The sequence below is a fragment of the Pelodiscus sinensis genome, chromosome 19 (assembly GCF_052426305.1).
Source record: "Pelodiscus sinensis isolate ZL-2025 chromosome 19, ASM5242630v1, whole genome shotgun sequence".
In the NCBI taxonomy this organism is placed as follows: domain Eukaryota; kingdom Metazoa; phylum Chordata; order Testudines; family Trionychidae; genus Pelodiscus; species Pelodiscus sinensis.
This window is the reverse complement of record NC_143070.1, coordinates 31,207,026-31,232,623: the sequence shown is the minus strand read 5'-3', so window position 1 is coordinate 31,232,623 and position 25,598 is coordinate 31,207,026. Positions and strand designations below refer to the sequence as shown.

The window sequence follows — 25,598 nt, the reverse complement described above, 5'->3', positions numbered from 1 at the left end:
GCAGTGGGACCATCAGAGGAAGGTGCCAGCCTTAACCCTTCCTCCCAGCCTCCACCCCCCTCCCAGGGTCTTTCCCCAGCCCCTCCCCGGTTCTACATTCCCCACATAAAAACCAGAGAGTTTGTTCTTTCAAGGGAAAAGTCCTGATTGTGTTACCAGTGGGTGGGGTGGGGTGGGGTGGGGGGGGGGGGGAGTGGGAAAGGGGGTGTGTTGGGGGGGAGACACAGAGGGGCAAAAAATGAGGAGTAAAGTTAGTTGGAACGAAGGGGCTGGGTTTAAACTACTGCAGAAAAAAGGACTCTGCCCCTGAAGCTGCCCTGAAGCTGCCCTGTCCTCTCCAGAGCCCTTAGGCTGGCACCGGGGAGGCCTGAGCCCAGGCAGTGCCCAGCCAAGGGGGAGGGAAGGGCTGGGGGATGTTCTGAAAGGCTGCTGGCACCATTAGACCCTTTTTTTAACAGTGAGGGAGAGGTGGGAAAGGGGCCCTGAGTTAACCTCTTGGGTCACAGCTGCTGTAACATGTGGCAAGAAAGTTGACTAAGGCCATGAAAGTTGACTATGGAGTTGTTTGGTAAAAGTTGCCAGGGGCTTCCCTGACTGGGAATTGAACCCAGGCCACAGCAGTGAAAGTACTGGATCCTAACCACTACACCATCAGAGACACATAAAACATGTCTCCTTACTCACCTACACTAGCCTTTCGCAGGCCATTTAATGTCCACTTCAGGATGCGGGGAGGGTCCATTCTCCCTTGCCCAGAGGGGACAAGAACAGCCAAATAGAACATCAAAGCAGCCAGACTGGGCCATGCCAGTTTGCCAGACCAAATAACTACCCCCCCCGCTCTGGAGTCTCTGCCTCTCATGGGCCTTCTCATCCTCAGGCTCCTCTTTGTCTCCAGAAAGACCCTGCTCTGCTCCAGCCACCTCCCTCCGGCTGTCACTTCTAGAGCAAAATGCATCCCCTTCATTCTGACTTTGTACACCTGGGATTTTAGCACTCAGAGCTGCACCTGACACCAGCATTGGCTAGTGAGGGGTCTGAACAGCTTCTGCAGAGAGGGAGAGAGAGAGAGAGACAGCCACTGTGGAGCATCCTTGCCAACTGTCTCAGAAAGCAGAGGAATGTAAATTCTTTGTCAGGTGGGACAGTGCCAGACACAGAAATTCACCTTCTAACTGTTCCTTCTTCAACTTTAGCTCCTGATTAAGCCCCTTTGAAGAAGCCAGATACACAGGAAGGGCTGATCACACCCCTCTGAAAATCAGCTTTCCATGGGTATCGGTAGCTGGCTCCAAGTCATGGGACTTGACATCTCGTCTCCCTCCCGAAACCAGGGAAGTGTCTCCCACCGCTGCAGCCTCCTGAGGCTCTATGGCCGTGTCTGTACAGCAGGGACAGCAACACTCACAGCCCCACAGGAGGGCCCCTGGCCTAGCAATGTGGCCCCCAGAGAAGCCTCTGATGTTCCCTGCTTGAGCCCCAGAACCAGCCCTGAATGACAGGGGCAGGGAGAGCAGCTCACACATGCCAAGGGGCTGGCCAGGGGCAGGACATGAGCCTGCAAGGCAGCAGTGACATCACAAGGAACTTTTGCAGAACCTCAGCTCATTGGCTGGGAGGCAGTGACCTCACAGAGGGACCATGACAACTGCCAGACAGGACAGAGCCATCTCAGAGACCCCCATGGCCTGGCTGCCTGGAATCTCCTTTGTGAAGTTTCCCCTTGAGGGCAGAAGGGAATGAGGGTCCCAGCTGGGAGTGTCTCTGTGGAGATTTCCCCTTTCCCAGGCTGCAGCAGGAGGGGCTGGGGCAGGCAGGGTTGCAGGAGGGGCTGGCACTGAACCTCTGAGAGAGGCAAGAGGAAGGGCTGCTAACACCCAATGAGGATGGGATTTGAACCCAATGTGTGCAGAGCACAATAGATTAGCAGGCCATCACCTTAACCACTCAGCCACCTCATCTGAGCTGTTACAATTTGCTTCAAATCACCTGAAGTCAGCACTTCAGGGAATCTTTCTGCCACTTTCTGACTGGCCAAGGACACCCAGGGCGGGAAGGTTTTGGCTTTTCACAATGTTCCCTGGTTTGTTGTACAAAGCTTAGTGCTGGTAACAAACCCAAACACCCCCTGGCTACACCTACCCTGCAGACTTCTTGCTCAAGAACTGTTTTGTGCAAGAGTTCTTGTGCAAAAGGCCTTGCCCAACAGTGTGTCCACACTGCCATGTGCTGTTGCACAAGAGAAGTGCTTTTCTGTAAAAGCAGCCATGGCAGTGTGGACACTTTCCTGCTCAGGAAAGCTCTGACAGGCATTTTAGATATGCGGCTTTCTTGAGCAAGAAACCCCTGTTGCCCGTCCACACTGCCTCCTTGTGGGCGAGTTCTTGCACAAGAGGGCTTATTCCTCGTGGGGAGAGCAATAACTTCTGTGCAAGAAGCCCTGTTGTCTGATGCTGCACTATAAATTTACTTACACAAGAACGTGCCTGCACTGTAGACGCTCTGCAAGTTTTTACACAAGAGCAGTTGCTCTAGCACAAAAAGCCTGCAGTGTAGACGTAGCCCTGCAGTGTAGACACAGCCTGAGAGAGACAAGGAAATGAAGTGGCCAGAGCCTCCCCCCAGCAGGCTGGCCCTCAACAGGACGGGCACGTCTACACAGCACCCTCACCTCGAAGTGAGCTGTGCAGTGTGAGCGGGCTGCCCGGGACCCCAGGGGAAGGTCTGTGGGGAGTTTCCAAGGCAACAACAGCTACAAAGTTTCATAATCTACACTCATGTGACTGTGATTTATTCCTCCACTGGCAAGTGTGTCTGAAGGGATGAGAAATGCAGGGCCCAGGTGCAGGGAGCCGGGTCACGTTCTCCTGCCTGAGTCTCAGTCCTGGCTGAAGCCTGGCGACAGAGAAAAGAGGCCAATGCAAACAGCCCCATGGCAGTGAGGGAATCAGTACGTGGGTGGGTTGAGCAGGGAGCTGGGGGCAGAGTTCAGCTCTAACTCACTAGGGGTGCGTCCCATAGTTCAAAATAATCAATGTGCCTATTTTGAAATAGCTTATTTTGTAATTTGGGGCTGGCTACACAGCACTTGGAAATAAATCCCCATGCAGGGACGTCGGAATAGCGAGCCTGTTATAGCTTGAAATAAGGGGCTTGCTCTTAAGACGCGTCAGTGTGATATGAGCACCACGTCCTAAACCTCCGAGCTAGCCGACCCACAGGTGTGAGTCTCACAAGTAGCACTCGCAGGGATGTTGTGGGCTCTGGAACAAGGCGGGTGAGGCAGCAAAACCTTTTGTTGGCAGGGGAATTAGCTCAAGTGGTAGAGCGCTCGCTTAGCATGCGAGAGGCAGTGGGATCGATGCCCACATTCTCCAATGACAGCGCTATCCTTTAATTTCAGTGGCCCCCTCCCTCTTTGTACCTCCTCTCCCAAAAGAGACAGACCCCCCCCAGCAATTGCCATGCTGCAAAGCAAAGAGTGGAGATATCAAACTCACCAGCCCATGAGGCTCTGGGGTGCAATGGAAAGCATGTTGGACTTCTAAGCTGCAGTGGTTAATGTGAGTCCAGCAAGACATTCAAAGATTGTGGGTTCCAGAGTCACTTTAGCTGCTTCCTCATTTCCAGGATGCAGCTTTTACAGACTAGGCTGACACTGGGCTGGGCTGGCATCCAGGCAATTCCCAGTAAGGGTGGAGGGAAGGACTGGTCCTTGGGGTTGGGACTGGGGGTTGTTCTGAAAGGCTGCAGGTGCCGTTAGACCATTTTGTCCCTCCCTGTCTCCTACTAGTGCTGAGCAACACTCAGGCTGTGTCACGTTGCTGAATTGGAGGGAAGCAGCCAAATCGCTGCTGCATCCCTAGGTGGGGGTGTTGGCCCCAGAAATTGGTGTGGGGGGAGCCATGTGGGGTGTTGAATGGGAGATTGTTGTTTGTTGATCTTATGTACGCTATTTATGTGAGTGTATAATGTCTATGTGTGTAGGTAGGTGGGATTGGGTGCTAGGACCCCACACCTGTGTATGAGGCCCGGGGCCATCTGGGGCACGGATATTGCTGGGGTGTCGGAGGGCTTTTGCTCGGGAGGCTTCAGGCAGGCTGCTGAAGCGCTCTGTGGGACTGGTTTGTGGCCTGTGTGGAGAGGTCGCCAGTCGGGGGCTGTAAGGAACCCCGGATTTGAGCAATTCGCCCTGAGCGGACGCCCTAAGCTGTGCCCAGACACGGCCCGGTCCGTCACAGTGGCGTAGTCAGCAGGATCCACAGATCTTGGTCAATTGAGCTTTGGGATCAGGACCCCACGCTGTCTAAATTTGATTTTTGGTGTTGAGAGTTTGGTTGATTAAAGAGCCGCTGCGATGATCCCAGAATTATATGAGAGTCTGAGCAAAAGTGCTCTGAAGGATTTGTGCTTGGGGAGAGGCATTGCCTTTAGGAAAAGGGCCTCTAAACTAGATCTGGTAGTGTTGTTACTAACCAGAGATGTGGATGAAAGGGATCAGAAGCAAGCCAAGGAAGCTGCTGAAAGAAGGCAGAAGGCAGATGAAGAAATTGCTAAGAGACAGAAGGAGATGGATCGGGAACTTGAGGAGAAAAAAGCAGAGTATGCTGAGAGACAGCGGAGGGAAGAGGTAGAGCATGCAAAGAAGATGGCCCTAGCCAAGGAGGAAAATGCTAGACTTGACCTCCAGCTTAAGAGACTAAAAGAACAAGAGAGACTGTATCCTCCTGAAGGTTCGATGTGTAACTCTGTGGGTATGCGGTGTGCTTATGATATGGCAGACGTATTTTACCCAGCTGATGTGATGACCCAACCCCAAAGCATGTATGAATGCAAACCTTTTGTGTTACCTGTAGCTAGCAGGGAGGTTTGGGAAGGGGGTGCATGTGGGTATGGAAAGTTTCCTGGAGCTGGTCAGTCTCCCTGTAACCAAGGGGAAAGTGTCTCTAAATGTGTACCTGTGGCAGATAGCTGTGTGTCTGTTCAGGGGGGCAGTGAGCCTGTGGGTGAGGGCCCATCTGATGCCTCAGAAGTGAGGCTGGAATCAGAACCGGGGCAGGAAGAGCCCACAAGTCAGGGAAATGTTTCTCTGGGGCAGCCTGGAGTGGCTGGCCAGAGTGAAGTTTTAATTGAGGAGTTGGTGGCTGGTGAGGTTTGTGGAATTGAACCTGCACAAGCTGAAATTGAGTTGTGTGAAGCACAGTGTGTGCAAGCTGGCAATTTGGCTGGTGGAAGTAGCAAGGGGGCAGTAAAGGAAGCTGTCCCAGTGGCTAGCTATATGCCTGAGATTAGCCAGGGGTGTTGGGACAAGGGAGAAGCTGTCTCTGGTTGTCTGGCTGTGTGTGGGGAAGAGTTTATTCCGGTGTCTGAGGAAGGTGCCCCACAGCCTGTGAAGGCTGAGAGCAGTGTTGTGGTCCCAGAGTTGGGTCTGGATATGGCTAAGGCCCAGGAAGGGGGTGGCCCAAGGTTTGTGTCTGCTGGGGAGAGGGATGAGGTGACTCAGGTAGAGTCAGTCAGTGTTTTACCAGAACCCCAGAGACCAGACAGTGGTGACCCTGATATTGTGCCTGATGCTGCTGTGTTGCTGGCAGAGGGGGGAGCTACTCTGTGGGAGCAGAGAGACCCCTTAGCCCGGGCACAAGGAGAGAATGAGGGTGTGTTAACTCTGGTGCCTAATGATGGTGTGGACGTTTACAGCCATCTAGAGAGTTGCACAGGGAGTGAAGGTGCTTCCGACCCTGTCTCTTGTGGGTCTGTCTGTGTGCCTGAGAGGGGATTGTCTGTGAATCCACCAGAGGGGCCAGAGATGACCCAGGGAGTAAGGGAATTGCAGGAGGAATTGGTTGTGGCTCAGCAGGGCAAGGCTGCTGCAGAGCCAGGGAAGGGTGAACTGCTGCCTAAGGAAGCTCATAGGGAGGAGAGTCCTGGCAATGCTTGTAGCAAGCAGTTTGCTGTGACTGAGGGAGGTGACAGGGCCTTGCTGGGAGAAGGCATTCAGGAGAAAGCTCTGCCTGTAAACGGCAGCAGCTTCTTGTGTGAGGCACTTGTTTTGGTGTCTGACAGACAGAATTTGTCTGTTAGCAGTGACTCCAATGACTTGGGTTTAGGGAAACCCAGTGTGGATGGTGTTGGAGAGGTCTCAGAGGGACTGAGGGTTGTTCCAGATGAGGCAGGAACATCCAGAGAACTGGAGCAGGCTGCTAACCCAGTGACTGTGGGTGACCAGCTTGCTGGGAAGTCAGTGTGTGTGGGACAGGATTGTTCCCAGGTGAAGGAGGAGAGTGGGAAGTTAGTGTCTCAGATTCAGGAGAAGGGCTGGGTAGCTAAGTATGCAGAGCAGAACAGCTGTGTGGTCACTCTCCCTAGGAGGCAGGAGATGGCAGTTATGCTCCCATCTCTGGACACGGTGGACACTCATAATCAATCAGGGAGGTTGATATCTGGTTCCATGTGGAAACAGAGGTTAGAGAGGGACAGAGGAGAGACTTGGGAGTCTACAGCTTACTGCTGTTACCCCACTGAGTGGGGGAAGGGGGAGAATTCCAGGGCCATTGTGAGCCAGGGAGTCACGCCCAGCCAGCCCTTTGTCTTGGTCAGGCCAGAGGTTTCAGGCCTGGAGCCCAGAGGACAAGGGGGAGGGGCAGGACTTGCTTTGGCCAAGAAGATTTGCAGTTTAAACCTGAAGGGCCAAAACTGCAATGGTGTGGGGCCAGAGAAGGGGCCTGACGGAGAATTTCAGTATACACCTGGTATAGGATTGTTCTTGTTACTGATGTTAATTCCTGTAACCAATGTATTATTGTTGCAGAGAATTGTAACGGTATACCGTGTGCATGAGCTTATGAAAATACCATGTAATCTGTCTGGAGATGTACCAAATGACAGACGGTATGTAAGGGGACATTGTGATGTTGCTCTTTCATGGTTGACACTTGTAACTGGTTTTGGAACTTCTTACAGGACAAAAAGGGTTCCAGCCAGAAGGTCCTGTGTAAGAAGGAAACTGAGGCACACCACCATTTTGTCGGGGGAGGCCTGTGATGCCCTCAGTGATGTTACTGGCATCACTTCCTGCATCAATTTTGCGTTGGGGGTGTCACGTTGCTGAATTGGAGGGAAGCAGCCAAATCGCTGCTGCACCCCTAGGTGGGGGTGTTGGCCCCAGAAATTGGTGTGGGGGGAGCCATGTGGGGTGTTGAATGGGAGATTGTTGTTTGTTGATCTTATGTACACTATTTATGTGAGTGTATAATGTCTATGTGTGTAGGTAGGTGGGATTGGGTGCTAGGACCCCCCACCTGTGTATGAGGCCCGGGGCCATCTGGGGCACGGATATTGCTGGGGTGTCGGAGGGCTTTTGCTCGGGAGGCTTCAGGCAGGCTGCTGAAGCGCTCTGTGGGACTGGTTTGTGGCCTGTGTGGAGAGGTCGCCAGTCGGGGGCTGTAAGGAACCCCGGATTTGAGCAATTCGCCCTGAGCGGATGCCCGCAGCTGTGCCGAGACACGGCCCGGTCCGTCACAGGCTGTGACACGGCTGCCAAACATCCTGGACAGTTAATAATGAGCCAGACGGGTTTGTCAGTAGCTCAGTGTGCGGAGCCTTAGATGAAACATTTAAAGGTCCCTGGTTCAATCCCAGGCTTTGCCATGTCTCTCGGTGCAGCAGGGCCCTCTCTGCTCCCCTTGTCATGCTCGTGCCCTGTGACATCCCCTCATACACCCACACAGCAGCCCATCTTTGCTTCTAAACCTCCCTCAGATTGGCTACTTCTGCTTCCTTGGCTAAAGTCCCTCCCCCTGTGCGTGTGGCTGGCAGGGATTGCTAGAGGGATCCATTTACATGTAGCTTCACTGAAACCCCCCTCATTGGCCTGCGCCCAGGTCAGTCCATGTGTGTTAAAGGGCCTCAGGGAGCACAGAGCAGAGGGATCCCCTCGACACACAGTCACAGCCCCAAGCCTCCCCCATATCCCAGATCCTGTGCCCTGACTTCTCTACCCTCCCACATCCTCACCCCTGCCCTGAGCCCCCCCCCCCTCACACACTCCCCAAATCCCTGCTTGAGTCACCCACACTTTAATTTCTTACAGGTGCTGTCCTATCACAACCCCTCCCCCCACTTCCTGCCTTGAGCCTCCCCCTCCCTCCTGCCCAGGCCAAGGGATGGTGCCCAATAGAACAGGCCCTGTGAGAAATGTGTCACTTTCACCCCTGGGAGCAGCTCAGCCAGGCAAAGGGGCTGCCTGGGGCAGGACATTAGCTCTGGAGGGCAGGGGTAGGTGTGGCAGTGACATCACAAGGGCCTTTTGCAGCCCCTCAGCTTATTGGCTAATGGAGGTTGGGAGGTGATGACCTCACAGAGAGTCCATGACAATGGCCAGGTGGGACAGGCTGCAGGGCAGGGGCCATCTCAGAGCCCCCCCCATGGCTTTGCTGTAGGGAGTCTCCTTGAGATCTGCCCTTGAGGCCTTTTTGGAGCCTTCTCCTTTCCCTCGACTAACTGACCTAGAAGGCCGACGTCTCTGTGGAGAAGGGAAGAGCTTCCAAGAAGACCATTGTACATACAGCAGGGGAATTAGCTCAAGTGGGAGAGCGCTTGCTTCACATGTGAGAGGTAGTGGGATCAATGCCCACATTCTCCAATGAGGGGAGAAATTTCCAATTTTTCTTTTTGCCAGCCAGTGGGCTAAGTGGCTCCAGTAGCCCCCTCCTCAGCCCCGGCCCCCACTTCCTACTTGCTTTCCCCAAAACCAGCCACGTTGGGGCAGAGAGCTGCTGGACACCAGCCCTCCTGGGCCAGACAGTGGCAGAAGCACTGGAGGCAGGTTGCAGGTGGGGCAGAATTAGCTGCATTGGAAAAGTGCTGCCTTTGCGCATGAGAGGTAGCAGGATTCACTCCCATCTTCTCCCACCGGCTCGCTGGTGCTGAGGGGCCGGCCCCATTCCTGCCGCCCCAACTCTTATTCCCATAATGCGCTTTGTGCAGGGGCTGCTGGTCTTTCTGCCAAGGTGCGTGACTGGGAGCCAGGACTCAGGACCCTTCCTAAAATATACAAATCCCCGCCCCCCATGACCCTCTGTTCCATTCACACTGCCTGGCTGCTGGCTACATGGAGCTCAGGGGCCAGGTGGGTGACTTGCCTTGCAGCTGTGACAGCATCAGACCCCTGCCACCCGCCTGCTCAGTGTGGAGACCAAGCCCAAGGGTGGCACCTGGGATGTGAGTTACACAAAAGCCTCTTGTCTCTTGTTCCTTGTCCAGTTCCCAACATTGGCTGCAGATGACGATTTTTGTGGGGGTGTAGCTCAGTGGTAGAGTGTTTGACTGCAGATCAAGTGGTCCTTGGTTCAAATCCAAGTGCCCCCTTGGAAAACTTCCTTCTAGTGGAAATATTTTCCTTTCCAGTTCCATCACAATCTGGCTTTACATTGCTTGAGGTTCTTGACATTAATAAGAACCCTTAATGCAGAGCTACTCAACTTTGGAAGCTCTGGGGGCCACAATGAATGGCATTTCACCAGGATGGAAAGGGCAGGTGTCCTGAGCTGGTGTATTCTAGAAGCTGAGAATGGGTGACGGGAGGGATCACTTAACAAATGTCTGTCCTGAGGATTCCCACTGGGCAATGAGATTGGCTGCTGTTGTGAGACAGGATCCTGGGCTAGTTGGGCAACTGGCATGGCCCTGTCTGGCTGCTTTGATGTTCTGTTTGGTTTCTGTTCTTGTCCCCACTGGGCAATGGAAAATGGACCCATGTCCTGAAGGGGACAGAAAGTGGCCTGTGAAAGGCTAGTGTAGGTAAGGAAAGACCCTTGTTCATGTATCCCTGATGGTCTAGTGGTTAGGATTCAGCACTTTCACTGCTGAGGCCTGGGTTCAATTCCCGGTCAGGGAAACCAGCCTCAGTTTTCACCTGACATCTGCCAAGTCATTCATCTTACATCATTGTTACAGCAGCTGTGACCCAAGAGGTTCACTCAGGGCCCCTTTCCAGCCTCTCCCTCACTGCCAAGACAGCACCTGCCATTTTCACAAGCCCTTCAGAAGGGGCGGAGCTGGTGACTCAAACTGCCCCTCCCCTCTCCCATGTGGGCACCCCTGCAGGAAGCTCTGTGGCACACACAGCACTAGCCCAGCGCAGTGTCAGGTGGGCACAAGATCCATTGGTTCAGTTTGGTTGTTGAAGGAGACAACCCAGAACTGGCTCCAGCCCCCACTCAGTAACCTGGGGAAATGACCCACCAGGCCTGGGCCCCTCGGAGAGGCAACGATTCCCCACTGGCCAGGGCAGAGCCTCCCTCTGACACAGTCATGGAGCCTTCTCCCCCTGGTCCTGCCTCCCCCTTCACTCAGCTCTCACTGCTCGGTGCTGCCAGGGAGGGGCCTCACTGCGAGAGCCGCCTGGGCAGGTTCCTGCCACAGAGACACGTCCCAGAGCAGGACGGATGCTCAGACCGACACTGAGTGTTGCTCAGCGCTGGGGTGAGACAGGGAAGGACAAAAGGGTCTAAGGGGGCCTACAGCCTTTCAGAGCAGCCCCCGGCCCCACCCCAACTACCAACCCTGTTCAGGATCCCGAAGGGCACTGACACAGACTCCCTGGCACAGGACAATCCCAGGCTTCGCTTCTGCCGGCCAGAGTTTTCCTCTCTTCTGTTTCCTGTCAGCTCCCTGTAAAACACCTCACAACGGTAGATGAGGGTGAGTGGGGATAAACCCAGCTTTGCTGTAGAGCGGCTGTTAGGTGGGGAAAGAGAGGTGCACCCTTTGCCTCCTGAGCAACTCACACATGTAAGAAAACTTTGGTTGAATACCTTCACACAGCTGTCAGGATGGCCGAGTGGTCTAAGGCACCAGACTCAAGGTTCTGACTTTCCCTCAGTTGGGTGTTCTGGTCTCTGGATGGAGGCGTGGGTTCAAACCCCACTCCTGACATGGCTTCCTTTTTATATCTAGAGAAGTGACCTCATTTCAATGACTCCCCTGACGTTGCAGGAGCCCTTGCTCAGCATTTCTCTTAGGCTGCATCTACACAGCAGCGTTCCTTGGGAATAACAGCCATTATACTGCAATAACAATGGGAGTGTCTACACAGCAATTCCATTATTCCGACTTCTGTAACGCTCCATCCAGACCAGTGGTCTGAGGAGCCAGGAGGTTTCCAGGCTGCAGACAGACAAGCCCACAGGCAAAGACAAAGTGGAGTCGTTGGGACTTCAGCCCAGCAGGGTCTCTGTGTGGCTCCCAGACCTTTTGTTTCCCATTTCCAGGGGCACACATTCAGCAACACTCACAGGCCCCACAGCAGGGGGCTGGTCTGATGCTTCACCCCACGGCCCAGCAACGAGCCCCCAAACTTTGCCTGTTCTAAGAGCCCGGTTTGCTGTGTGAATTTTGTGTGGCTGGTGACATCAGGCCTGGGCATTGGGATTATCTGCCAGTTCCCCTGGCCCTGGGGCTTTGCTGTCTTCACAGCTGTGGTGGCCGAGTGGTCAAGGTGTTGGACTAGAAATCCAATAGGGTTTCCCTGAAAAAGTTCTAAGCCTGCTCATAGCGAGGCCTTTGCTTTGGTCACTCCCCCTGCTAGTGTATCTCTTCAGCCAGGTAGTGCTGGCAGCAGCCAGGCCTGGGTTCGATGTCTAGGGGTTTCTCTTCATTCATCTCACACAAAACTGGCTTGAGCCCCCACCCAGCAGCCTGGGAAATCCATCCCCCCACCCGGGCACCTCGGGGAGGCGATGCTTCCCCACTCGCCAGCACAGAGTCTGAATGTAGAAAAGAAACTTTTAATGAAAGAGGGCGAGAAGTAACGTGGCATTCGCCTGGGAAAATACCACAAGCAGGGTTCAGAACCAACCCACAAATAAGTCTCGGCTACAGTGGCTTGAGCAATGTCCTTTGCCAGCAATGTAAGTCCAGCAATGTACGTGTCCCATTCACATGCCCAAACTCTCTCTGTACCCCACTCACAGTTGCTGCCCTTGCTCAGGGCAGATAAGAGCTCAGGCATGATTGGAGGGAGTGGGCATAGGAGGCATCTCACCCACTCGGTTGGCCACCTGCCACTGCTCCTACTGGCTTACCGCCAGCTACTCCCACCAGCTACACTGCTGGCCACCTGCCACTGTTCCTACTGGCCACCCACCAACTACCTGCTCTTGCCCCTATCGTTCACCCTGCTGGCTGCTTGCTCCTGCCAGCTGCTGCTTCTACGATCGGGATCGGTCTGGCTCTGGGATAAACCCAGTGATTTCTTCTCTTTGTCAGTTTCCTTGGTGATTTCAGCTCTTGGCCCCCCGCCTAGGCTGCGTGAAAGATTCCAGCCCCCACTGAAATAATATTTTGAAATAACAAAGAGATTCCTTAAGGAGTCTGTTTTAGGTCTATCCTTAGAATGGGCAGTGGGGGAGGGAGAGACAGAATGAACCCGTCTCATAGCTCATGGCTGGAGGACATGTGGCCTGCTGGTTCACGCTCCTTCCCCCACACGCAGAGTCCACTCCACTTGAGTCTGGAAGGGGAAGGCTCGCCCATCCTAGACTTTTTTCAATGACAGTGTCTCTCCTGCAAGCACTGGTGTCATATTTTACAATTCCTACAGTTAGAAATAAAATGGTTTGTGACCCCACAACAGCCAAATTAGTTACAATACTCCACATTCCATTCTCACAACCGATCCTCCATCAAGCCCATAGCACTGGCTGAACTGGGTTTACATAGCCACAGCCCGGATTCCTTTCCCAGCCCAGCATGAGCTGTATTTCCATATCAACAGTTGAGTATCTTGCAGGGCTACACAACTGAAGGAGTGTGCCCACACCTAGGACTGCTCTCCCATTTCAGCTGGCTGTATTGGACGCAGTGGTTGAGACCCTGTTTACTTCTGCAGTGCAGACATACCCTGAGCGAGTGGGGGTGATACAGGGGGAGCAGCTCAAACAGGCCAAAGGGTTGGCCAGGAGCAGGACATGAGCCCTGCAAGGCAGCAGTGACATCACAAGGGCCTTGTGCAGCACCTCAGCTCATTGGTTGGGAGGCAGTGACCTCACAGAGGGTCCATGACAACAGCCCGGTGGGACAGGGGCAATCTGAGAATACACACTACAGGGTGTTTGAGCTGCTCCCCATGAAAAGCGGTGAGAGGGAGCCCTTGGCTGTGGGACCCTCTTGTGCCTGTTGCTCAGGGTTAAATAAGATCTCCCCCAGGAGGTTGCCTGTTCCCTTCCCACCTTCCATTGGCTGGGAATCAAATCAAGCAAGGGGCAGCAAACGCCAGGCACTGTCATGGTCTGGGGCACAGATAAAGACCCTCTTGGAGCTGTGGTCCAAGGAGAAGTCTCTGCAGGCCCTGCAGTCCCTGCGGAGGAATGTGGACATTTATGCCGAATGGCCAATGGTCTAGCAAAGAAAGGCCACCTCCCTCCTACCCCCGCATCCTAGACCAAGTCAGAGCCAAGGTCAAGGAATTGCGGCAGGGGTATGTGAGGGAAGCACACTGTGAAGTCAGACCAGAGACGGACACTGTCAGTAAACACTCATATCGGAAACGCTCCTCTGGATGCTGGGCCCACCAGAGTCGTGTGCCGCTGCCATCTGCCTGCTCCGTGGACATCTTCCCATTGCAGAGAGCGCGCCGAGCCAGACTGTGACTAGACAGCCCGTCTCTGGGCACCCAGGGGCTACGTCTACACTGCAGGCTTCTTGCTCAAGAATGGCCGTTCTTGCACAAAAACTTGAGAAGCATCTACACTGCATGCGCGTTCTTGAGCAACTAAATTTATGGCAAAACATAGGAAAAGAGGGCTTCTTGGGCAAGAGTTAGTCCTCTCCCCATGAGGAATAAACCCTCTTGTGCAAGAGCTCTTGCACAAGAAAGTAGTATGAACGGGCAACAGTTTTTTTGTGTGCAAGAAACCCCTATGGCTAAAATGGCCATCAGAGCTTTCTTGCACAAGAGAGCCTGCACACTGCCACGGACATTCTTGCCCAAAAGCACATGGCAGTATGGACGTGCTCTTGCACAAGACGTTTTGCACAAGAACTCTTGCACAACACAGTTCTTGAGCAAGAAGTCTGCAGGGTAGATGTAGCCAGGGGGTGTTTGGGTTTCTTATCAGCACTGAGCTTTGTACAACAGCCCAGGGAACATTGTGAAAAGCCAAAACCTTCCCGCCCTGGGTGTCCCCAGCCAGCCAGCAAATGGCACAAAGGTTCCTGGTAGTGCTGGCTTGGGGTAGGTTGAAATAAGCCCACGCAGTTCAGATGAGGTGGCCCAGTGGTTAAGGGGCTGGACTGTTAATCCCTTGTGCTCTGCAGGCATGGGTTCAAATCCCATCCTTATTGGATGTTTGCAGCCCTTCCTCTTGCTTCTCCCAGATCTCTCTTCAGTTCAGTGCCAGCCTCTCCTGTAACCCTGCCTGCCCCAGCCCCTCCCACTGCAGCCTGGGGAAAGGGGAAATCTCCACAGAGACACTCCCAGGTGGGAACCTCAATCCCTTCTGCCCTCAAGGGGAAACCTCACAAAGGAGATTCCAGGCAGCCAGGCCATGGGGGTCTCTGAGATGCCCCAGCCCTGCAGCCTGTCCCACCTGGCTGTTGCCATGGACCCTCTGTGAGGTCACTGCCTCCCAGCCAATGAGCTGAGGTCATGTAAAAGTTCCTTGTGATGTCACTGCTGCCGTGCAGGCTCATGTCTTGCCCACAGCCAGCCCCTTGGCATGTGTGAGCTGCTCCCCTTCTGCCCCCCTCACTCAGGGCTGGTTCTGGGGCTCACGCAGGGAACTGGCTCCAAGGCAGGGTTACGACACTGCTAGAATCCTCCTCCTCGTCCTGGAGCTACAGGTCATCAGCATTGTCATCCTGAAGCTGCAGCTGCTGCTGCCCAGGTGTCTCCCTCACAAACTCCACAACCATCCTTGGACAAAGCCGTGGTCCCACTGCCTCGTGTCAGGGGCCTCAGCAGCGCTGGGGGGTGGCTCCAGGGGGAGAAGCTGGTTCAGGGTAACTTGAGCTGTTGGGCCACTGAAGCAGGCCCCCAGCAGCAGCCTCTGTGCAGGGCTCACACGCTCCAGGCCTCCCGGTCATATTGAGTCTCCCCGTGTGGCTTGGGCTCCAGAGCCTGCCCCCCAGCTGGTGCCTTGAAGTAGCCACTGCAGCAGCAGGATTCTGGGCATCAGGTCCCCTGCTTTTGGGGACAGGAAGCCAGGCCAAGGCCCTTTTAGCCACTGGGGCTGTGCAGGCTGGAGCCTCCCCCTACTAGATCTCTGCCCTGCTTCCTGCAAACCAGCTCAGACATGATTTCTAAACTGCCAAACAAGGAAAATAATAAAACCTGATGAACTAGGGAGACTTTTACCTACCTACACATTTCAGGAAGTCCAGCTCCATGTAAGGCAAGACTGTGTGGCCTAATGGATAAGGCGTCTGACTTCGGATCAGAAGATTGAGGGTTCGAGTCCCTTCACAGTTGCATTTACCTTCCTTTGTCTGTGCTTGTGGATCCTGTTGTCTTTGGCCTGGAAAGGTCCTATGTAACAATGTGGTTTTTCTATAACCCTATGGAAAGGCCTGTAGCTATTCAGTAGGTCTAAACCAGGGGTCTCCAAACTTTTCTGCCCGAGGGCCGCATTAACTATCAAACAGCAGTTCGGGGGCCGACTACACACTTGAGGTCCAAATAAAAAACAATCAAAACATGGATGTTGTTTTTAATTATTTATTTAATATTATTTTATTCAGTTATTATTTAATAACACATTGATACACTACACATGAACACCTGTATTAGTGTGAATGGTGAAATTGTTTCCTGGATGCCAAAATAGAGCCCAGCCCACTAGTGACCTCATGAGAGAGCTAGCCAATAGGATAAGAACGCACTGGCCAATAGGGAGCAATTGTCCACGCCAAGTCCCAACCCCTCTTGCTGTGAGGGACGCGCAGAGCCCGGGCTCGGCTGTCGGTCCGCAGGGCGTGTGGCCGTCCGTTGGCGGCTCCGATCCCCCGCACCCGCGGCCGGGGAGTCTCGCTGCCCAGGGCAAGGGCTGCGCGGGTCCAGAGTCCCTCCTCCGTCCCGCTGGCTCCTCCGGCTTCCCTCTCCTGGCTGCCTGCCCAAAAGAAAGTGAGTGCCGGCCGCCCCTGTCCTTCCGGCCCCTCCCCCTTTTGAGCCGGCACGCACGGGGCGTGCTGCTCACCCTGGCGTCCCTGCCCCTTCTCCTCCTGGGTCCTGCCGCTTTCCTCGCCTGCCGCGCCTGCGGCTGTGCGCCCTCGCTCCCCTCCCCGTGGGCTTTCCCCTGGGCTCCGCTGCGCTGCACCGCTCGGCGCTTCTCCGGGGGAGGGGCTGTCAGTGTGGGGAGTTTCTTCCCCGCCCCAGCTCCGCGGCGCTGCGCCGCTCGGCGCTTCTCCAGGGGAGGGGCTGTCAGTGTGGGGAGTTTCTTCCCCGCCCCAGCTCCGCGGCGCTGCGCCGCTCGGCGCTTCTCCGGGGGAGGGGCTGTCAGTGTGGGGAGTTTCTTCCCTGCCCCAGCTCCGCGGCGCTGCGCCGCTCGGCGCTTCTCCGGGGGAGGGGCTGTCAGTGTGGGGAGTTTCTTCCCCGCCCCAGCTCCGCGGCGCTGCGCCGCTCGGTGCTTCTCCGGGGGAGGGGCTGTCAGTGTGGGGAGTTTCTTCCCCGCCCCAGCTCCGCGGCGCTGCGCCGCTCGGCGCTTCTCCAGGGGAGGGGCTGTTAGTGCGGGGAGTTTCTTCCCCGTCACAGTCTCCATGGGCCGGATGAGGGATGCGGCGCGGGCCGTAGTTTGGAGACCCCTGCAATAGCACATCTGTCTTGGCCTGGCACATGGGGTGATAGAAAGTTCATTCTGGTCTACGTGCCAAAGCAAAAACCTGAAATGGTTTCTGTTATACAAGATGGCTTCTAGCTAAATATGAAATGGTTTCTACAGTTTTTACAACTGTGTTGTTATTATTATAACTAATATTTATGCAAAATCAGCCATATTGGGTCAGACCCCTGGTCCCTCTGCCCAGTGTCCTGCCTCCTGCCACTGCAGCGCCTGGAGCAGCCAGAGGGAATGAGCAGAGGAGGGAATCGTCTAGTGATCATAGAATTATAGAATCCTAGGGTGGGAAGAGACCTCAGGAGGCATCGTGTCCAGCCCCCGGCCCAAAGCAGGACCCACCCAACTCAATCATCCCAGCCAGGGCTTGGTCCAGGTGGGACTGAAACACCTCTAGGGATGGAGATTCCACCCTCTCCCTAGGGAACCCAGCCCAGCGCTTCCCTACCCACCTAGGGAAATTGTTTTTCCTCATCTCCAACCCCGACCTCCCCCACTATCCAACCTGTGACCCACTCCCAGGGTCCGGCGCACAGAGGTCGGGGACACTCAGATCAGGCTGGCGCATCCCTGCCCATTCTGGCTCAGAGCCACTGGCGGAGCGACCCTCCGTGAACGGATCTTGCTCTTTCTGAGCCATGTTGTCACTTTGGCCTTCACCCCACCCCCAGCAGAGCCCCGCCGGCCGACTGCGCTGCATGAGGAAACGCTGCCTTGCGTGTGGGTCAGTCTCGCTGCCTGGTCACGTCACTGGGTGCCCCCTGGCCCCTGTGTGCAGTGAAGGGGAAATGACACTTCCTGACTCACGTTCCCACAGCTGCCCACATTCTCCAGGCCTCGCGTGGCACCAGGGGCAAGGAGGGGGTGGGAGAGGGGGCAGGTGACAAGGGGGAAGAGAGAGGTGAGAGGGGGATGGGGGGCAGACCCCAGGGGGCAAAAGGGCAGAAAGGGGAGGGTGATTATCAAGGGGGGAGTGGCATGAGGGGTGGGTGCCAGGAGAACAGAGATGGGCAAGGCAAGGAGCAGTCCCTAGGGAAGGATGGGGTCAGAGGCAAGCAGGGCGGAGAGCAGAGGGGCAGGCGCCAGGGGGCAGAGTGGAGACAAGGGAACAGGGGAGCACAGGAGGGGGCAGACAGTTGGGTGTGGAAAAGGGAGGGCATAAGGGAGGCAGAGGAAAGGTGAGTGGAGGGGCAGGACCCAGAGGGGAGGAGAGGGCACCAGTGGGCTAGAGGAGGGGGGACGGGAAGGGGCAAACATCAGGGGGCCGAAAGGGGGCCAAGAGGGGAGACTTGCATTGGGCAGGTAGCTGGGAGAAATGGGCCTAGGGGGCAGAGGAGGGGAGCGCAAAGGAGCTGGCACCAGTGGTTTGGGGAGGGGTGCAGGTGACAGGGAGGCAGAGGAGAGGGGAGGGGCAGAACTAAGGGGAAGGGGGCAGGGGGAGGGAGTGAGGGAAGGGGCAGGCACAGGCAGGGGGCGAGGGAAGGGCTCATGCTGAGGCCTAGGTGGGACCCAGGGCAAGAGAAGGAAGGGGAAGGCAGTGGCTGGTGGCGGGGGGCTCAGAGTGGGGGAGAGAGAAATGCCAGCAGGACAGTGGTGGGGTGTGGGATTGGACAGGCACAAGGGACAAATTGGGCTGAGGGGGGTGGGCATCAGGGGGTGGGAGGACAAGGGAAGGGGTGGATGCCGGGGGCTAGAGGGCACAAGGGGTGGGAGAAGAGGCAAGTGCCAGGGGCAGACAAAAGGGAGGGGGAGGGGAGGGAGCAGTGGTTGCCGGGGCAGAAGGGATTAAAGGGGGGGGCATAAGGAAGGTGGGGGGGGTAAGTCACATGTGGGGGCACAGACAGGCATGAGGAGAACTGAGGCAGAGGGCAGTGAGGAGGTGGGCACAGAGAAGGAGGCAGGGGGCAGGCCTTGAGAAGGCAGTGAGGGAAGGGGGGGAGGCACCAGGAGGTGTGGGGAGGGGAGGAAAAAGGGCAGGTGCCAGGGAGATTGAGAGGGTGGAGTGTAAGGACAGACAGAGGGAAGGGACAGGCCTCCACTTCCCCAGCCCAGCCCCTCCCCCAGGGCTCCCTAGGAGGGGGCAGGGCAGCGGTGGGTGGAAGGGAAGTGGGGGCAAGGATGGGGCCTGAGGCAGCCCTAGGAACAGGAGCCCGTGTGGGATGCAAACACAGAGCCCGGGGGGGCGGGGGGCAGGCAGGTGCCTGGAGCAGTCAGATTTTTTTCCCTCTCTAAGGTGGTGACCCTCACAGGCCCCCCGCTGGTGTTTGTGAACTGCCCTGGTGCCGGTCTCTGGGCAGTAAGAGACCCCGGAGAGCGCGGACCCTGGGCGGGTGGTGCTGCAACGTGTGTGCATGGCCCCTGGGCTCTCTGATCCCTGCTGGAGTGGGCCAGGCCCCCCCAGCATGCCCCAGGGCTCTCACAGCTGCCAGCAGGCTGGGAGCGAACACCCACACGGCTCCGCCAGCGCTGTGAGGGGGAAAAGCTGCTGCTTTGCAGTGCAGGTTGCTGTAGGTAGGACAGGGCAGTGTCACAGCTGGTTATACAACCTGCCAGCCCATCTGTGGGGACAGGGCCTGCCTCTCGCAGAGCCACAGGGACACTGAACCGCTCCTCTCTGGGCATGGTACGCTAGGGCTAAAGCCCAATCGGAGCCTGGCTCTGCTGCTGCAGGGAGGAGAGAGCTGGGCCATCAGTGCCAATGAGGCACAGCTGAGACGGTCCCTCCTGCAGGGCTCAGGTACCAGGCGGCAGCATTTCCTCACCAAGGAGAGCACGTCCCTGCTCTGCAATAAACCTGTCGCCCTCCCCTGCATTTCTATGATTAACTGCTCTACAGAACATCAGAATGGCAAGGCTGGGTTAGGCCAAAGGCCCCTCCAGCCCAGTGTCCTGTCTGCCCACAGTGGCCAATTTGGGTGCCCCAGAGGGAATGAACAGAACAGGGAATCCCCAAGTGACCCACCCCCTGTGGCCCATTCCCAGCCCCAGACAAACAGAGGCCAAGACACCCTCCCTGCCCATCCTGGCTAATAGTCATTCCTGGGTCTAACCTCCAAGAATCTATTAAGCTCTTTCTTGAACCATGTTAAAATCCTGGTCTTCACAACATCCTCCGGCGAGGAGTTCCACATGTTGACTGTGCTGCATGAAGAAAAACTTCCTTTGGTTTGTTTTAAACCTGCTACTTATTAATTTCATTTGGTGACTCCTAGTTCTTACATTATGGGGCAGAGCGGTGTTAATTGATGCAGGAGCAGGCAGGGAGGGGTCATATCTTGATTACCAACGATATGTGGTAGAAAGTTGAAAATTGCAAAGGATGTATACAAATGTCCATATTGACGTGAGGGAAGAATAAAGGTCAATCATTCCATTTCTAAAAATAGATTTTTAAGAAAAAGCTGTTGAAACATAAAGGAAAAGTTGTTGGGCCGCCTCCTGGTTACAACAACAACAGTTTTTAAATTAGAAGACTTCTTTTTCTTTCATATTTGACATTGAGATGTCACAGTGTTAGAAAACTCTGACAGGTGTGAAAGTCCCCTTCTCCCTCCCCCACCATCTGCTCCCCCTGGGGCAGGAGATGAGGGAAGGTGAGAGCAGCAAACCTCACCCACTGTCTGGCCGTGTTTCGTACCAGCATCACCCTGTGCTGGGGTGGAGCAAACCTGGGGTGGGGGGAAAGGCAGCCTGGGTTCTTTCCAGCCAGGGGGTCCCATTCACCCGGCCTGGGCTGGGCTGCCAGGTGTCCGGTTTTCCACTGGAGAATCCATTTGCAAAGGGAAAGGGGCAGTGACCGGTTGGCACAAAACATCCAGGTACCTGCAGTAACCGGCCCCACCCCGGGAGAAGAGCCGCAGCGCTGGGAGGGGCCGGTCGGTGCCGCGGGGTCACTGTCAGGGGCAGGGATCCCCTCCCGCCTGGGCCGGCACCGGGCAGATGGTCAGGGGAGCCGCGTTGGTGCCCCCAGCGTTGAGACCGGGACAGAAGAAAGGGCGGAGCGTCCCAGAGAAGGTGCCGGTGAAGGTGAAGAGATGGGACCTGTCAGTCACATTGTAAAACGAGACCTCGCCCACCTCGTAGTCCAGGAAAACCCCCACCCGGCTGGGCCTGGCGCTCACGGGGAGGGGGATCCAAGGGGAGGTGAGGGCCTTGTATCCCCCGTCCCTCAGCCACACGACCCAGTATCCATTCTCAGGTGTGTATGTGACGTCCCCCTTCCTGCTCACAGATTCCCTGCAGACCCCCAGAGTCCATCTCGTCTTGTCTCCCACCTCCACCTCCCAGTAACGCCTCCCGCCCACGAACCCCTCGGCGCCCAGCACACAGGCAGAAGTGTCAAATCTCTGGGGGTTGTCGGGCAGATCCTGGCGCGTGTCTCCGAGTCTCACACGTTTCCGATCCTCAGACAGGACGAGGTTGGGATGAGCCGTGTCTGGATCCAGCGTCACGTCCACTGGGGAGAGTCACAGAGTCAGGGCCGGGGGCAGGGGCGGGTCCCTGGGGTCAGTGGGAAATTAACCTGCCCCCCCCTGTTAATCGCTGTGCGGGGGGGGGGGGGGTTATTGCCTGAGGGGAGTCAGGGCCCCTCTGCCCGTGAGGAGACACAGAGCGGGAAAAGGGCAGGAGGAGCGGGGGAGGGGCAGCAAGCTGACAGTGGGGGGAGGGGCAGGGTAATGCTGGGAGAGGAAGGGGAGGGGCAGATGATGGGGCAGAGGGGGAGGGGTGGAGGGGAGGGAGCCACCGTAGGGCCAATGTGGGGCAAGAGGAGCAGGCACAAGGGGACAGAGGGGTGAGGGAAGGGGCAGTCCCCTGGGGGGCTGGGTGGAGGGGCAGATGCAAGGAGGGCAGAGGGAGGGGTGGACACCAGAGGGCAGAGGGGGAGGAAGGGAGCAGAGGGGCACAGGGACAGACAGAGGGGTGTGGGGAAGGGCAGGCCCTAGGGAGGCAGAGGGGGGAGGAGATGTGGGCACCAGTGCGGCAGAGATGGGGTGGGGCCTGCACCACAGGACCCAAAGGGGGCCCAGGGAGGAGACCCCAGGCAGGCCGAGGGGCAAAGGGAAGAGCAGGCACCAGAGAGGCAGATTCCCAGGAGCGCTGTGAGCGAGACACGAGGAGTCGTCCTTCCACTCTGCTCTGCTCTGCTCAGGCCTCAGCTGGAGTCTTGTGTCCAGTTCTGGGCCCCACATTTCAGGAGAGAGGTGGAGAAATTGGAGGGTCCAGAGAAGAGCAACAAGAACGATGAAAGGTCGAGAGAACATGAGCTAGGAGGGGAGGCTGGAGGAATTGGGCTTGTTTGGTTTGGAAAGGAGCAGACTGAGAGGGGACATGAGAGTGATTTTCAGGTACCTGAAAGGGCGTCACAAGGAGGAGGGAGAAAAATTGTTCCCCTTGGCCTCTGAGGGCAGGACAAGCAGCAAGGGGCTCAAACTGCAGCAAGGGAGGTTGAGGTTGGACATTAGGAAAAACTTCCTGCCTGTCCGGGTGGTGAGACACTAGAATAAGTTGCCTGGGGGAAGGGGGGGGGGGTTGTGGAGTCTCCATCCCTGGAGATATTGAAGAGCAGGTTGGACACACACCTGTCAGGGATGGTCTGGATGGTGCTTGGCCCTGCCGTGAGGGCCGGGGACTGGACTCGATGGCTCTCGAGGTCCCTGCCAGTTCTGTGGTTCTGACGGAGGTGAAGGCAGAGAGGGGCCTCAGGGAGGCAGAGGAGCAGTGACCAGAGGGGCTTGTACCAGGGACTGGAGGGGGATGAGGGATGCAGGGTCGGGGGGCAGAGGGAGAGGGGCAGGGGAGAACTAAGGGGAAGGTGGAGGAAATGTGAGAGGAGGGGGCAGGTACCAGGATGGGGGTGGGGGAGAGGAAAGGGGCTTGTGCTGAGGGGAGGGGGCAGGGCAGGAGGAGAAAGGGGAAGCAAGAAGGGCAGAGTGGGGGAGAGAAAAATGCCGGTGGACAGGGATGGGGAAGGCACCAGGGCAGATGGGGGGGAAGGTTTTATTCGCAGTGGGTGGGAAGGGTGGGTGCCAGGGGGCTAGAGAGGCACTGGGGGAGGGATTAAAGGCAGGGGGCAGAGGCAAGCAGGTGGGCTGGCAGCAATGGGGCAGGGGAGGGGCAGGCACCAGGGCTAACGGGGGTCAAGGGGGAGACAGTGAAGGGAACGGGAAGGAGGAGTGGGAGGGATGGGAAGGTGTCAGTGGGGCGGGGCTGGGGGGAGGGGACAGGCTGATGCTGGGAGAGGGAAGGGGAGGGGCAGACGAGAGGAGCAGAAGGGGGTAATGGCGTCAAGAGAAACAGGTACCATGAGGACAGAGGGAGGGGGGTGAAGGGAGGGGCAGGTTCCAGCCGGGATTTCCCTAGGACCTCTGGGGGGGTGTACAGCAGTGCTCCCTCCAGTTGTTCCTAGCCGTGTGCGGAATATATTTTATGATGTGCACTGAGGCGCGCCCAGGAGACACACGGGCTGTGGCCATGTGAACGCTCTGCTGGTCCACTGGGCAGCTCCTGACTCTCCCCTGAGAACGCAGGGCAGGTGTGACAGCAGGGCCCGGACAAGCTCTCCCGGCTGCTGTCTGTGCCGGTGTCAATGGGGCTGATGCGTCTGCCCTGGCTGAACCACTAGGCTACGTTTAGACTGGCCACAAATTCCGGAAAAGGGATGCAAATCAGGTAAGTCAGCATAGGGAAATCCGCGGGGGATTTAAATATCCCCCGCGGATTTAAATAAACATGTCCACCGCTTTTTTTCCGGCTTGGGGAAAAGCCGGAAAAAAAGCGTCTAGACTGACACGATCCTCCGGAATAAAGCCCTTTTCCGGAGGATCTCTTATACTCAGGTAGGAATAAGAGATCCTCCGGAAAAGGGCTTTATTCCGGAGGATCGTGCCAGTCTAGACGCTTTTTTTCCGGCTTTTCCCCAAGCCGGAAAAAAAGCGGCGGACATGTTTATTTAAATCCGCGGGGGATATTTAAATCCCCCGCGGATTTCCCTATGCTGATTTACCTAATTTGCATCCCTTTTCCGGAATTTGTGGCCAGTCTAGACGTAGCCTTAGTGTGTAAACAGGGTCTGGGGGAGCCCCTCCCCCGGGACAGCTCATGAGGAGCCGGATTGGGATGATGCCAGGCCCAGCCTGTATTGCCAGGGACACGCCTGCCCTGCCTGGGGCCCGGCCCACAGAGCTGGGCTGCCCGGGATCCGTTCTGCCTGGGGCTGGGCACAAACCACTGAGGTGCCATGTGGAGTCAGGAAATGTTGGGACCCTTTTAGTGTCTGAGTGACGGGCAGCAGCAGGGCTGGGCTGGGCTGGGCCTGCCTGGGGGAGGGACCCTCAGCACCGAATCTGTGCTGGGTTTGCCAGGGCTCAGCTCCGACCCCTCTGGGCTCGTCAGTTCCCAGCCCCGGCACCTCTGGGCTCACAAAGTCCTGCAGCGCCCACAGAGTAACAGAGAGACGACTGATAGAAATGTAGCCGTGTTAGTCTGGTGTAGCTGAAACAAAATTAGTATCAGAGATCCTAATTCAAGCTACCTATTCCATGCCACGTGTAGCCACGGGCTGGAATTTAAAAATGGCGGCGTCTGGGAAGATGCAAATGAAGCCCAGGATAGCCTAGGGGCTAGTGTAGACATACCCTGAGAGATGACTAGATTTGTTGTTGGTTTCTCAGGTGCTACAGGAGCAAGCGTTGTTTTTTGAGGGTTTTTTAAGATACAGACTCAATTGGCCCCTCTGAGACCTCTGGGCCTGGCAGTTCCCAGCCCCGGCACCTCTGGGCTTGGCCCATCAGTTGGGAAAATAACAAACGTGCTGGAGCCCGGCCCCTCTCTGGTGACAGGTTAAGCCCTGGCCGCCCCCACACGCCCTACGCTGGGGAGCAGGGTGGGGCTGCCGGGGGCTGGTGAGCAGAGGGCGGGTGGCCCAGGGGTTTGCCGGCCCCTCTCTCCCGTGCAGACAGAGCTGCCTGGGCCAGACGGAGCCTTTGGCTTGGTTCAGTGACAGCTGGAGCTGCAGTCACCGAGCTCTCAGGGCCGAGCCCTGCTGGGGACAGTGTGCGGGTGAGGGGGAGCCCGGCCTGCACTAGCCACGAGGTTCTGCGCTCAGAGCTGCCATCGCCCAGAGCTGGTGGGACCTTGAGGGACTGGCTGAAGGCACGTGGAGGGGGGCAGCAGAAGGCGCCGGTGCCAGGCCATTGGGGACAGAGCAGTAGAGGGAACAGTGACACAGCAAACAGCAGCAGCCAAAACATGGGTCTGTGGGACTGTTTCAGAGACGTCACTCCAGCGCCCTGCTTAGTGCCTGGGAACCGGATAGAAAAACACGTTTCCTAGGAGGCCAAGACTTTTCAAATCCATTCATTGCCAAGGCTGTCGTGTCACGACATCGCTAGCGCGACAGGCCAGTGTCCGGGGGAGTTTCTGTATTAATGGTGTTGTTATTATAATTAATATTTATGCAAAATCAGCCATATTGGGCCAGACCCCTGGTCCCTCTGCCCAGTGTCCTGCCTCCTGCCACTGCAGCCCCTGGAGCAGCCAGAGGGAATGAGCAGAGGAGGGAATCGTCTCGTGAGCCCTCCCCTGTCACCCACTCCCGGTATCCAGTCCACAGGGACTAGGGACACTCAGATCAGGCTGGCGCATCCCTGCCCGTCCTGGCTCAGAGCCACTGGCGGAGCGACCCTCCGTGAACGGATCTTGCCCTTTCTGACCATGCTGTGACTTTGGCCTTCACCCCACCCCCGGCAGAGCCCCGCCGGCCGACTGCGC

General features: G+C 56.6%; 1 protein-coding gene and 5 non-coding genes across 6 annotated transcripts in view; 5 read left to right on the top strand and 1 right to left on the bottom strand.

Annotated features, from left to right (window-relative positions):
• The first annotated feature begins 3,304 nt into the window (after positions 1–3,304).
• TRNAA-AGC (transfer RNA alanine (anticodon AGC)) lies at positions 3,305–3,377 on the top strand. Its single transcript has one exon. It is a non-coding gene; the product is annotated as a tRNA-Ala (tRNA).
• Positions 3,378–9,294: 5,917 nt separating this feature from the next.
• TRNAC-GCA (transfer RNA cysteine (anticodon GCA)) lies at positions 9,295–9,366 on the top strand. The gene has a single exon. It is a non-coding gene; the product is annotated as a tRNA-Cys (tRNA).
• A 457-nt stretch (positions 9,367–9,823) lies between these two features.
• Positions 9,824–9,895, top strand: TRNAE-UUC (transfer RNA glutamic acid (anticodon UUC)). The gene has a single exon. It is a non-coding gene; the product is annotated as a tRNA-Glu (tRNA).
• Positions 9,896–10,826: 931 nt separating this feature from the next.
• On the top strand, positions 10,827–10,935 carry TRNAL-CAA (transfer RNA leucine (anticodon CAA)). The gene is made up of 2 exons: positions 10,827–10,864; positions 10,897–10,935. It is a non-coding gene; the product is annotated as a tRNA-Leu (tRNA).
• A 4,461-nt stretch (positions 10,936–15,396) lies between these two features.
• On the top strand, positions 15,397–15,469 carry TRNAR-UCG (transfer RNA arginine (anticodon UCG)). The gene has a single exon. It is a non-coding gene; the product is annotated as a tRNA-Arg (tRNA).
• A 4,745-nt stretch (positions 15,470–20,214) lies between these two features.
• Positions 20,215–25,598, bottom strand: part of LOC149522922 (butyrophilin subfamily 1 member A1-like) — an 86,428-nt gene continuing 81,044 nt past the window's right edge. The window contains exon 8 of the mRNA XM_089771119.1: positions 20,215–21,285. Within this exon, the coding sequence (XP_089627245.1) occupies positions 20,726–21,285 (560 nt within the window). The 3' untranslated portion in view covers positions 20,215–20,725. The remainder of the gene's footprint in view (positions 21,286–25,598) is intronic.